The 14,443-nt window shown below is 40.2% G+C and overlaps 1 protein-coding gene across 1 annotated transcript; it reads right to left on the bottom strand.

Annotated features, from left to right (window-relative positions):
• Positions 1-736: 736 nt before the first annotated feature.
• On the bottom strand, positions 737-9,857 carry LOC139732544 (uncharacterized). The gene is made up of 3 exons (XM_071643398.1): positions 9,424-9,857; positions 1,995-3,117; positions 737-1,397 (listed from the first exon to the last, which is right to left on the bottom strand). The coding sequence occupies exons 2-3, from the start codon at positions 3,102-3,104 to the stop codon at positions 1,068-1,070; spliced, it is 1,440 nt and encodes a 479-aa protein (XP_071499499.1). The 5' UTR covers positions 3,105-3,117; positions 9,424-9,857; the 3' UTR covers positions 737-1,067.
• Positions 9,858-14,443: the final 4,586 nt, after the last annotated feature.

A 14,443-nucleotide genomic window follows, 5' to 3' on the forward strand; every position in this document is an offset into this window, starting at 1 on the left:
GTCATAATTTCAACAGAACAAAGTCTATCTCATCTCGCTCGTGACGGGCGTGCTAGATAAACGTTTTACAGGATCGACGTGCAGAAAATTACAACGTCCCAGAAACGCAGGAGACCACTTTATCATTTTGAATATAAAGAACGTCGTATCTCCACTGAGGAAGGTGCAACCTTATTCCACTCTGCATCTCTATTGAATTTAATGATGTTTTTATACATCATCTTCCTCCTAAAGCGATTGATCACACTTACGACAGTGGTCATGTTTCACTGAAATCGTGATAATTATGTTATATTGATTCTCTCGTCCTTGTGTTCGTAATTTATCATAGAGTAATTGAGACATACAAGATCACATATCTTGTCGATCTGCACATATCCTTACCAATGTCATACCTGACGACGCCAGAAATGTCTTGGCATATTATAATACATGTATTGATAGGCACACGATCACGTGACATAAGTCGTGTACTAAAGTATACACAATAATGTGGAAGAATACGTTAATACATCACGGGCACACGTTGGCTGGACGGGTTCATGACGTCATGATTACATGACTAGACAACGACAACAATAAAACACCAATGTCATCTATCAAAATAATGAGTTAACTTAGCAACATTGTCAATGTACAGAATAACATTTACAAGTGTCATAGTTGAGTACTCTATGACAACTAAAAACATCGTCAGCAAAATTTGCCACAAGATTTACAGCACTGGACACTCATTAAGTGAGAAAAAAGTGTCTTGTTTCAATAATGCACTTTTAAGATGTGAATGTGTTCCTTAAAATACATCATGTATCGCCACAAAATTTTGCACTTTCCACTTCTGATTCCGTCTTGTACAAAGCCCTCTCGGAAAACATGTCGTGTCCATTTCTAAATCAGGCTGTGCATGTTTCCACTATAAAATGTCACATCTTGAATAATAATCATCGATAAGTTCCAGTCATCGGGACCTTAACTCGATGTTAATGCGTGTTTTGTTTTGTTATGTTTTGTTTTTTGTTCTCCTTTTGAGTAGCATATCCGATGCACAGTCGAGCTCAAACACCATCTCACAAAATGACGCATGTCTTGGACTGAGGCGGTGGTGGTTGACTCCTCGCGGTTTTGTCGTTACCGCGCTGCGCGCCGGAAGCTGGTTGCGCGCCGCCGTATTCGGTGGTCGGCCCGTTTTTCCCGCTCGCTCGTTGCTCGTGCAGCCTGGCCAGTGTCTCCTCGTCGAGCATGTTTTCAAGGATCTGCACATCGCCGGTGATGTCACGGAGCTCCTTCTCCATCCTCGCCATGCGGGCGTCCTTGGACTGGTCGTCTTTGGCAAAGCGCTTCAGGCGCAGCTGAAGGTCCTTGACGCGCCGCTCACTCTCCTCCTTCTCCTGGAGTACCTGGAAAGATGATGATTAGAAACGGCTGATTACAATTCCGCTGTAATCATAAACATACCAATAAAATGAACATACAATGTATACTTGGACTTAGTTACCAGCGTAACCTCATCTCATGAGCACAGGTCTTCTAAGAGTGCTCTTCTTTCACTCTCAATCTATATCTTTATTTGTTTTGTGTTTTGAGGGAAAAAAACATGTTCAAACCGATACAGAATCGAAGCACGGATCTCCTTGGAAAAACACTCCCTAAATTACCACAGTTTCCACTCCAGTATTACATTACCAATGAGATACTGCAAAAGTGCTTACTTAAAACAATAATTACTTCAACTCATGAATTAAGACATTTTCGGTTCAGTGCTAGACAGAGTGTTAGCTGGAGAAACGCCACAACGCGTTATCGGGGACTACGTCTATACCACGACGAGAGGAAGAAAGGGCCGTACCACATCTCACTGCCTCAACAAGGATTTGCTTCTTTTTCATCTGACGAAAACGGATCACCAGTCTCTGAAATCAATTGGTAAAATATCAGTAGATTACTTTAGAAAAAAAAAAATCTGAATGAGTGGCATTATAAGTTGAAAATGTTACCTCTGCTAGTTTTTCCCTGAGATATTTTTCGGTGTCCTGCTGCTGACTCAGTTCCCTGGCCAAGTACTCTGCTTGCACCTTCATCCCTTCCTTGCGTCCTTCCTTCATCCGGTCGAGCTCATCCTCCACTTCCTTCAGCTTACCTCGGAGCTCCTCGTTCTCCCCTTTCAACTTGTCCATCTCAGACACAACCGCCTCCTCCTGCTCCTTCGCCGCTCCTGGATCAGCAGCGTCCGCTATGTGTGAGGCATCTGCGTTGTCCGCGGCTCTTGCAGCCTCCTCGGTGTTGTCAGCAGCAGCGGGTGCGTCCTCAAAGGCGTCGCGCATGTATTCAGCTTCCATGTCTTCCGTCGTAGCTTCCGCCGCGGCCTCTTTCTGCTCTACCGTCGTGGCGGGGGCATCTGCGGGTTCCTCCGCACTTTTAGCGTTCGTTTCTTCGGCGTCGTCATCTCTTTTCTCTGCTGCTGCCTCGGGAGCAGCATCCTCACTGGATGCTGCCTTCACTTCTTCAGCGGCACTTTCCTCGGCGGCTGGCGCATTTTCGTTTGATTCTTCCTTTTTCTCGTCCGTTTCCTTCGCGGTTTCTGCCTCACCATCGTCCTTCTCTTCGGCTCTTTTGTTTCCTTGTTCCCCTTCTGTTTTTTCATTCGCCTCAGCGTTCTCTTGTTTTGAGCTCTCTTCCTTGGGATCAGCACTATCGTCCCCCTTCCCCGCTTCGCTCGATTCCGCAGGCTCACTTTCAGTTACTTCTGTCTTGATCTCCTCGCTCTTGTCACCAGCGTCAGGAGTATCTGCGACTTTGGGAGCATCCGCATCATCTGCCTTCGCTCCACTATCCTCCTCTCCCTTCTTCTCGTCGCCTCCATCACCGCCGTCGGTCTTTGCCGCATCCTCGGTGGTTGCACTTTCCGCCTGGACATCATCATCCTTGGCAGTCTCCGACTCGTCCTTCTCACCACCTTCTGGCTTGCTCGCCTCTTCCCGTGACGGGGTGATGGGCGTGCCCGGCTTCGTGGCCGTGACCGTCACTTGCGGTTGTCCCTCCCCGCCCTCGGGAGACTGAGGGGTGCTAGTCGAAGGCACGGACTCGTCATCCGCGGCGCCAGACATGACTGCAGTTATTCTGTGATTAAAGAGGAAATGGTAGAGGATCAGTCTCGTGTAATACACAAAATGATAACGAAATAGCTGCATGAAGATCGCCAATGAACATGTCTAAAATGGAATGATGAGAATTTCCAACACTGGCAACAGCTTGTTTGATTCTCGCACTATACTAAGCAGACAAGAAAACCATTTGGGACCTAAAAATGTGATTGCAACTTGTCTTAAAAAAAAAAGCGAGAAAAAAAATTGCTTCATAAAATAGTTGTTTGCGAGTTGGGTGTATGAATAGGTGGATGAATCCATATTTTCTGACGATGAAAATCGTCAGAAAAATATGGTTTCATCGTGAAGGAATATGGATTCATCCCCTTATACACACCCAACCCACACAATAACTATGCAGCAAAGAAAAAAAGTCTTTTTTTTTCTTTATACAAGTTGCAATCCCGTGTGTTTCAAGCGTAAACAAGTTTCGTCGTTTTGATTTTTGATTTGGTGTATGTCGTGTTTTATTTTGCCCTTTATGCTCCTTCTAATTTCCCCTTGTAATGCTTTGATGAATTTTCGTTTTCCCCTCTTTTTGTTATATAACATTATATTGTTATGCAGATGCTGTTTAAAAGCGATAACATCATTTGAATAGAGTTTCGTTCATACAACTATTTCATTTTTTTTTGCTTCATAAAATAATTGTTTGTGTGTGAGCTGAGGTGTAAGATTTGCATAGATGGATGAATACATACTTTTTGACGATGAAAATCATCAGAAAATATGGATTCATCCATACATCTGCATCGTGATAGGGATGTTGCAATCCCATTAAGCCTCGGACGTCAACAAGTTTCGAAGGTTTTACTTTGTTTCGTCCATACAGCTTCCTTTATTTGGTCTTGCTTTGCCATTAGTTTTCTTCAGTAAACAGTATTTCACTCGGATGCAGGATCGTGTCATCCTATGAGAAGACTTCATGCTGAATATTCACACTTATTCCGCATAATTACAATGAAAATTCCCGTTTTTTCCTGATATCCAATACATCAATCTTGATCATCCTTCGCCCGTCTTTCTCGAAACGCACACTAACAGATATAGGATAGGCACATCATCATAAGTGACGTCTTTTTTTTTTATTCGAAAGCCCAAGAACAGACTGAGATGAGATCGACTTTGAATCAGGTTTACAAACAACGAAACAGCATCGCATTTGATTTCAGCACAAAAGAGAAGATTTACTCCGCCTGTGCAGAGTATTTCGAGAGTGTGTCTCATCTCTTTAAGACATCTCTTCACAGCTGTTTTATCAGGACGGTCCAAGTAAACAGCCTCCAGGAGAAGAACAAATATCATCGAGTGACTGTCATGAATGGTTTCATTATTTCCCAGAGCTCTCTGAAGGGGTTGTGTGGAGACGCGCAGAGATTTCCATTATACATGATGTACATTCAGCTCCCCAAGTCAAAAGAGGTTTCTATGGTTCTGCGCCCGTCAAAGCCAGATCTCGCATACAAACACGGGGGTCACACATACAAACATATAAACAAACGCCTACGTCTCAATCAGAGTTCTGCATCTTAAACCTGGATTTTGATGGCTTTGGTGCATCAACATTGCTGGCGTATTTGCAATTAAATAACCTAAGAATATCTTTAAAAATAGGCCTCTGCATACCAATAGTTTGACCCATCGTCTCTTTAGCGTGGCTGGACCATCATCATGGTAGTGATACAAAATTGTTTCACAAATCTCATATTGTACTACAAAGTAAACTCGACAGATTCGTTTCAAGACACTTGAAGCCAGCCAAATGTCAACAGACGCGTCCGTAGATATTAAATGACGGACCATGTTTATGTGTATTTTCATTTGAGCTGGGGCTATACCTGATAGTTAGACGGTCCCACACGACATGATGATCTCAGTCTATGATACGTCTACACCGTCTTAACAACAACAACGACAGCGAACAATGATAATGGCAATAATTTACAGTTCACATTCATGGCCTTGACTTTTTAAGACTTTAAAACAGTCCACTTCTGTTAAAAACAAAAGTGAATTGGAGAAATGAGGATGAAAAAACACATCGAAAGTGGGACAATGATAATAAATCCGCTTATTACATTATACGCCTGTTTAGATTAATCAACTACGTGCGTGATTCAGACGGGTGAATGCATTTTAGTTGTTTATGTGCAATGCATTATATTCATTTAGTTTTAGATGTTCCTAGACACGAGGGACACGTGCTTTAATCCCCTGATTCTCACTGTTCTCTCAAAAACTGCTCCTTCCGAACAAACAGCTGCGTGTGGTGGGTGAAATACGAAACTGTTTTGTTTATTAACTCCATGACAACCAAATAACAGACGACCGATAAAAAAAATATGTCACAGAGGAGGACTTGGCTTGCCAAAACGCTCCGGAGATGGACTACCAAAGAACAGGCTGCAAACAAAGGCTTGATAATTCAGAAGCTATGGAGCGAGACCTTGTTGTGGTACGGGCTACAAGTACGAATATACTTTAGTTGCATTGTTCCATGTGAACTTCTCAGTGTGCGAATGCAATTGGACCACAATGGAGAAATTTATGAGGTCTTTGTTTGAAATGCGTTTACATGAATACCGCGAGGGTGAATTCATATCGATTGGCACAATGCTCCTTTTGTTCAGCAAGCCTAGTCTTCGATGCAAGTAGATTGGGCACGACAATTCGCGAAATAGACCCGTTTGCTAATGTATACTACTGTGACTGCACTTCCTGACCCATAGTCGTTGCTATGGTGACAGATCTTACGTCTCATCACTCTCGAGTATTATTTAACCTGTATATTATGACAGCGAGTCATGATATGTGAAGCGCCAATCGGTGATTTCTATTGCAATAAAGATCGTTCTGAATCAGTCTATACACACCTACCTCAGTATGATATATTGAATAAAACAATATAACAACACAAAGAATCCGTATTGTTTTCAATACACACGCACACGAACACATTTCATCCTGCGTGTAGTGCTCTTTTGACGACGGGCATGTTAATCGGTACTCATTGCAGACAATGAAGATAAATCGTCACCTTTGTGAGGCTATTACTATACTCGACACCGTGGGTCGAAATATCATGGGAAACAAACGCTCATTCAGGATCATTGTTTGGAGAGAAATGTGCAAGGTCGCATCGGTATTTGTCGAGTTACTCGGCATCAAGCCCAAACGAAAAGACTGCTAGGCAACTTATTAATTTGCCAATTTCCAGCAGCCGATTAATATGAGAGCTGGAGCTCTCGGTGCGGCTCGTTTGATTGAGCATCACAATACACATTGATTCCGCAATTATCTGAAGCCATGGAACTACCGCATGGAATATCATTCTTTTGCGTCATCATAAGTTCATGCTTTTATTAGGGCCTATTATTATACTTTACTTGCTGGGTTGGTGGTGTTAAATGCTGGTTTTTTGTTTTGTTTTTTTTTTTGGTTTTTTTTTTTTTGGTGTGTTGTGTGTTTTTCGTTACGTAATGAACAAAGTTCTGTCGATACCGAAGTCATCATCTTTCGCGGTACGATACGATGCGATGTAGCATGTACGATGTATGCTATGACAAAGCGGGCATTTTGATATTAAAACAATGTATTTCGATATACAGAACAATGGTGATAACGTAATTACGATGTTACATGACTCGATCGACATATATTTCGTATGTAAACGCTGAAGTATAATGCCAAGCCACAGAAATCGAATGTACAGTATATCCATGAATAATCCACGAAACTTAAAATGTAACTCGGAATAGGGAAATGAAAGACAACAAATACCAAAGAGGCTCATCAGTAATATTGGATATAGGAAGAGACATATGAGGAAGAGATGACAACGAAAAAAAAGCACGAGAAAAAGATGACGACGACAAACGGGATAACGATGATAACATAGGCCAGTCGATGTATTTGGTGCATTTAAGCGTTTAGCAATGTATAGGTCCTATTATGCATGTCATTGCAAATTTAAGCATCTTTCAATTCGACATAATGCTTTCTGTCCTATTTGGCAATGAAAGTCAAAATATCTGAATGTTTAAAGAGGACGAAGAGAAAGAGGGGATGATATACCATTTGCATTATCCTACAGCAATACACTGGCAGCCCTGTTGCCGTGCTCTGTCTGCACGGCGTCTGGTCGAGCTCGGGATAATAGGGATGCAACAGAGGATAGATGAGGGTGTGTATTTTGGATAAAAGGGACTGCAAAGAGAAAATACAGTAGTTCGATTGCTGCGATCTCTCGCATATCAACGCCGCAACCACTGCGCGGCAGAGTTTCGTTCTTTCTCCTTGACAGGCCATTTACTGACATTTAATTGTCTAGAGATATCGTCATCCCGCGGCCAGTACTGTTTGCTTTCGTAATCAAACGCAAGCGATGGATACCTTACAAGTTATACCGTGGCACTCAAGTCATGACTATTAATTAGAACAATAACAGCAGTATACACAACGACGGCCCATTGTGCTACCGATACGTCATTATCGATCTGTGTTGCCCACAGAACTCTGCAGTGTTGCCACGTGAGGAGCACAAGGGAACCCTTTGTAGTACCGAATGACCTACACACTTTCCACAGCATAATAGTGTCTAAACTAGCCAATTGGAATGTTCACGGTCAAGAGTGCGGTTCAACACTTAGATCGTTGCGCTAACCCATCTTCATACAAACATAATTAATGTTCTCCGTATAAGTATTGACAGAAGTGTGGTTCGGACACGTCGGGGAAACGGCTCTTCCGGACAATTCGACGTTTTATTTCTCCCTAGTTATCCATGATACACTGTATCCATACTAACAACTTGCAAGCCTTCCTTTTCAAAAGCATTTTGAAGATTTGTACATATGTGTACAGTACAGTGATTATACCAAGCAACAGCGTAATATGGTACTAGAACTATGAGCATATAGACAGTTCATTTTACGCAATACAAAACTTATAAAAAGTGGCTTAATCATGCGCAATGCACTCTGGACTACTGAAGGGAAATCCTACGAACGAAACCTACGAAACCACTTATGAAATAGTGCAGAGCATGCCATTCTATAAAAGGAATTCAAAGTTTACTTGATGAAAACAGGTTTTGGAATGGCTGAGACATCCAAAAAACGAAGTAAAACAAGGCTATCGTAACAAGGCGAGTCCCAGCACCTTTTAAATTTAATAGGATCGCTCTGTTTTGGAGTTTTCATCATTATAAACATTGAACTCCTGTTCGATTGTTATATGCTCATGCAGTTTCACAATAACATTTCATGAGAGATTTCTCATTATCTCACCAAAAAAAGTAATAATAATATCAGAAACCTGAAGTTAGGTCTCAAACAAAACTATACAATCTCAATCACTGGGAAAGATGTTAATCGATCTGATGGATGGTGCCCAGCGGAGGAAACGCATTTAAAGTACAGAAGTTTGGAGCGGTTAGCAACCTTGGGTTATCAATGGTTATACATATTGTACATGTTACTATTGTAAGAGATCACTAGCTGGGTTGAGGAATGTTGGATCAACATCAGTTTGAGGAGATTAATATCATCTTCTCGCATATGAGCATGTTTGTCTGTGTTATGTTTTGTTAAGTTTGTGTAAGAACGGATGATTCCAAACATGACTGACATATTCAGACATCAATAACATCAGCTATCCGAATCTATCAGGTGGTTTCTTCCCCATATACTCTGGCGCTACAGGGTAAAACATTTTTTAAAAATCCATAAATAAGAGGTATTCTAGCCAAGCCTGGATTAAGTACGTTGTCAAGAGCAATAACTTCAAACGGTCATCCAAGTAAGTCAATGAGATAAAAAATCTGAAAAGATTGTCAAAAAACTGCTCATGCACTACGCAATATACATGACTGTACGATGTATATTTGCCGTATTTGCTCTCTATATACAAATCTTGGTTATGATCATTCGATCGTTTATGAAGAATACCGACTTTTATTTTTAGGAGAAATATATACCAATGAGGTGTCGTCTCCCTATCATTGTAATAAACCCGTATAAAAACAGGCGGAACATTTTACCAATACAGCCTATATATGGCCACATAATCATAGACGGATTTTAAGAAGTTAAAACACTGTACATTTTGTTGGCGTTTCTACTCATTTTTTTTTTCAGGTAAAAAGTTCAAATCTACCACTATACCAGGGGAGCTTCAAGATTCGAAATACGTGTAAGTAAAGTATACAGCTCTCCTATACTGAGAGCACGGATCCTCAAGAGCATTCCATGTATTTCTTCCGGAATTCCGACCAACTTACCAATTCGTTAGTTTTCCCGCGATGCCAATCAGTTGATAACGATGACATATACAGTCTCTGCTACGAATTCATGACTCCTTCGCGCAACATTAAGTATATTGACTTGACAGATATCCCAGTTGATCGCTGTGATATATTCCAATTGCAATTGCAGAGGTTATACAGGACACGGTAAACAGTACATGTGTGTTCTTATAGCACCGTTTGCCACTCCAAACCTATACACATCATGGCAGTTATGATAGCATATTTCTTCCTTTTAGTGCCAAATTATGCCGATGACTTTCTCTGTGGTCACTGATTATGATATAGTACAAGTTATTTGGCCAGTGCTGCGTGTCGAAGGGTGAACACAACTCGCTGGAGAAAAAACAGAAGAGAGAAAATACGCTCTCCGCAAAACTTCAAAAGTGTGTGTATGCGGGCTTGCTTTTCTCACGTAGCGACCGCTGTGTACCGCAGGTGATTAGGGGAGCGTTGCGGTGCGATACCAACAAGGTTCCCGTTATAGACGTCCCCGTGCCATGGACCAATGACCTTTTCCTATATATTCCTTAGCTCCCCGCGGGGTGCTGTGCATGCATGGGGTCATAGTCTGGGGTTTCATTGTTTGGGCCGTTGCCAAGGCGACAACTATTCATCCGCATTCTCCCGTATCGGATTACAAGCCGAGTACCATTCGGGATCCTTGTATACCATTTCGGATACCAAAGGGACCAACGCAAGCCCACTGGCCAGTTACATCCGGCAATTATGAACATTAAAACGGCCAATAATGTTGAAGCGAGGAGATCGCTCTCGCAGACTGGAGCTCAGGTCGGGTTGGTTTCGGTATTTCTGAAGAGCTATATACAGACATTATATTACACCGGCAGAAGCCGGCATTTCGAGAGCTTTTGCTCGACGAAGAAGTATGATAACACATGCAGCATACTGTACGTGGTACATACATGAAAGGGTCATTTGGTTTGAAAGAAAAAAAGAAGAAAGGAAGACGGAAAATAACACAGGAAAGAGAAGAGGAAAAGGGGAAATGACGACAGTCAGGAAAAGTTGGAGAAAAGGAGAGGGCTAAGCTGAGAAATTAAAACAGCAACGACAATAAAAACATGTTGGAACTGTCAAAACTGGATTTGTGGTGATTGGATGGCAGCGAACTTCAAAGGATTAAAGGCATTATTTACCATTTGCAGATGAAACAAAAACCCAGCTTTAGTGCTTCAAAATAGTTTTAAAAGAGTTAGGGATAGAAAAAGCCTATGCATAAAATGTCAATCAGTATATAGCGTTAGGTATCGTTAAATGTACAAAATGTGGACAATATATTATAAATAATTGTTTCTACAATAATATCATATATACCGTTTACAGTAAAATGTGTATTGAGAGAAATAGTGATATCTCCTTATATTTTAGGATTTATTGCGAAATTGTATATTATGTGTTAGGATGTTTTATGATACAACTGACCTACACATATGCATCAAATGTGATAACTCGAACATTTTTTTTTTAAATCACTGCTCCCAATGGAAAAACAACACCATTAATAATGCTGTTTAAATACTAAAATGTCTAACAAAGTTGAAGCACATGTGGAACAAAGGAAGTCTTACTGTGTTAAAGTAATTTGATTTATACCACTACATTCTCGCGATTATAGTTTTCTGTAACTGCATGTGAGCGGCATATAGGGCAGAAAGAAGACTTTAAATGTCCTCATTCCACTGCTATTGACCAGAATATGACCAGAATACCAAAGTGATGACACCTTATGTATTCCTTTGTATGGTGCACAAAAAGTGTGGGAGCCCGAGCCCCCACGGCCCCCACGGTTCCGCCGGCCATGAATCATTTTCAAGAAATGTTTCTTATAATTCCATCCGTCTTTAAACTTATTTTTCTTCCTTTTTCTGTCTTCATCATTCCTTCTTCTTCTTCTTCGTCTTCTACTACTCAGTGGCGGATCCAGAGGGGGGCGCAACCGGCGCACGCCCCCCTTTATTTTTCGTTCAAAACAAAAGAAGTAAAAAGAATAAAAATGAAATGAAACCCGGAAGTGGCACCAGAAATATTAGTCACGCCCCCCCCCCCCCTTTACAGAATTCCTGGATCCGCCCCTGCTACTACTACTACTCCTACTACTACTACTACTACTACTACTACTTCTACTACTACCACTACTACTATACTACCACAACTACTATACTACTCCTACTACTACTACTACTACTACTACTACTATACTACTACTACTAAGTACTACTACTATTACTACTACTACTACTACTACTAACTACTACTACTACTACTACTACTACTACTGCTATCGAAGTACACATCCTTCATAGTTGAAGATCAACACACTTCTATGACAGTGATCATGATCATAATCAGTGACTTAGAACAAAATACTCCATAAATTACATCACTCGATGATCATGGAAATTTCAGCTTATACATTGTCATACTATTTCTTTTCTTCCAAATCAAGATAACTAATATGATCGAAATAAAGGAAGGTATTGTTTTCCCACTCCACACCCACTATAGGCTTGCTAAGGGCGAAAAAAGGGGTGATCGCTGCATTTTATAGTACAAATGTCCTATTCTGCATACATGTTCCTCGGTACAATTGGAATTTTTTCATCTAAAGAGACAATCTTTATCTATGCAAATAAGCCTTAATTTGCATAATTTATGCAAAAATACATATAAAAATTATCAAAAAATATATGTGCATCCACCAGAAATACCTAATTTGGTAGAAGTATTCTATAGAGTATATATATGGAAACAATTCCTGCAAAAACTGATTTCATACCTATGTAAATAAACATAAAATTTGCATAATTATGCAAGTTATGCAAATTGATTTGTAAACAATTAAAACCCCTCTAAATTTCATCCTATATAACCCGTTAGAAACACTCTATGAAACAAAATGAGAAAAGAATTGGAATTGAACCATCATTACCAGCTAATGTACATAAGTACTAAAGAAAGTAAAGTAAAAACATGATTTTTAAAGTTTTTCTCCTAGTCTAAAAACTGCATTTTATGATAAAATCTACCAAAGTAGTATGTATATCCTTTAGTCAAAAGGAAATGGTTTGTAATATCAAAACACTATTTCTCCATGCAAATACCACCTAATTAGCGTATTGTGCGTATCAATACCCGAATGTACCAGAAGTCAATGGTCAAGGTCGACTTAAGAAATTGTATCAGTTTACGCGATAACGCAAGACTGGATTAAGCAAATTTCGCCAAACTTGGTCCAAGGATGACGTTTGATGGGGCAATTAATTAAGCAGTTTTTAAGTAAAATCCGCAAGAGGTCAAAGGTCAAAAAGTTCAAGGTCAATGCTCAAAATTTCATTATTTAACCCATATCTATGCAATGCCTGACGGTAATTTCTTGAAACTTGGTGACTGCATACATGTACTACCAAAATAAGATTCTCCAGAGAGTGTTAGGTCAAGAGGTCGAAGGTCAAAGGTCAGGTGAAAACGTTAGAATTTCACTTTTTTTTCTCCCTATCTCGCAAATGGTTCAAGGTATCTTCATGGAACTTGGTACTGGCAGGAATTTTCTAGGGAATTTAGGGGTCATTTGTCAAAGGTCAGGGGGTTAAAGATCAAGGTCAATTTGGCCCTCAAAATTTCACTATTTCCCTCATATTCATGCAATGCTTGTAGGATTTTTCATGAAACTCAATACAATACATGTATTACCTAATGGAGATTCTCAGGGAAATTTCCTGCCAAAAGGTCAAAGCTCTGATGACAGTGCTATATTTCACTTTTTCTTGTGAAGCAAGGTATCATGAAACTTAGTACATATTTGTGCATGTTCTACCTGACAGTGATTCCCTTGTTGATTATCGAAAAAGTGTTAAGCCCTCCCCTCTCAAGTGTTTTTGTTTCCTCTTGATCAAGTAGGAAAGGACATGGAATTCAGTGACATAGGCCTAGTATATAAATAGTCATCACTGTCATTGCGTTTGATATATGGGTCGCATGAAAGTTAATCTTGATGCACACATGTTTAACCTGTGACATTCTTACCTTTTACATTTTTACCTGTGTATTCTTTTTAATTTTAACCTGTGACAGCTTTACAGAAAACCAGTTAACATAATTATTTTTGGAAAAAGCTTCAAGATCATAGTAGGTCATGATCATCTATACAGGTATTAGCTGGTATGTGGTGGAATATAACATTCTTTGGACCGCCAAAGAGTTACATTATCCCAAGGGAAAACAATCACCACCAGGGAGAATAATGACATTTACGATCCTCGCAAACAGTAGCATGTGACGATCTGTTGACAAATCACATCCTAATAATTGTAGAGGCCATCTAATATACTTTTTTATGGCTATTAACATTATTTCTGCTTTGATTTATTGTTGGAATTGACTGATTCTAAGTCAGACACTAAGATTATCTCCTACACTCTAAAAATATCCGAGTCAGAACTGACCCGGAACTGGGTCCGTTGGGGTCACACACCGTTCCGGGTCAAAAATGACTTGGAATTGGTCATGAAGACCCCGAATGGGGTCACCCTGACCCAATTCATGACTCTGAATGGGTCATATCTGACCCCATTCCTTGTCATTTCTGACCCGGAACTGTGTGTGACCCCAACGGACCCAGTTCCGGGTCAGTTCTGACTCGGATGTTTTAAGAGTATATTGTTCACATGACAATATTTGCATACATTATTGCCTTATCACAATGTTAATTTCCTAGCACAGTTTCCATGCCATAGCAGCTCGTAGTATACTGAGGGAACTTTTTTCAGAAACAGACTTTGTTTCTAACTCAAGCTTGTAAGTTCTTAATGTGTGCAGATACCATTGCATCCACATAGTTTGCACAAGTTTATGATCAGTTTCATGTAAAAAAAAAAAAAAAAAAAAAAAACTTTTATTCGTTTGGTTGCCTGCAAAATACAATGAAAATCAGAATTCACACTTTCACTATGGTAGTGTTTTTTTTTCTTTTGTT

Source organism: Diadema antillarum, unplaced genomic scaffold (assembly GCF_040938485.1).
Source record: "Diadema antillarum isolate AM-2024a unplaced genomic scaffold, OU_Dant_1.0 seq00000432_RagTag, whole genome shotgun sequence".
In the NCBI taxonomy this organism is placed as follows: Eukaryota; Metazoa; Echinodermata; class Echinoidea; order Diadematoida; family Diadematidae; genus Diadema; species Diadema antillarum.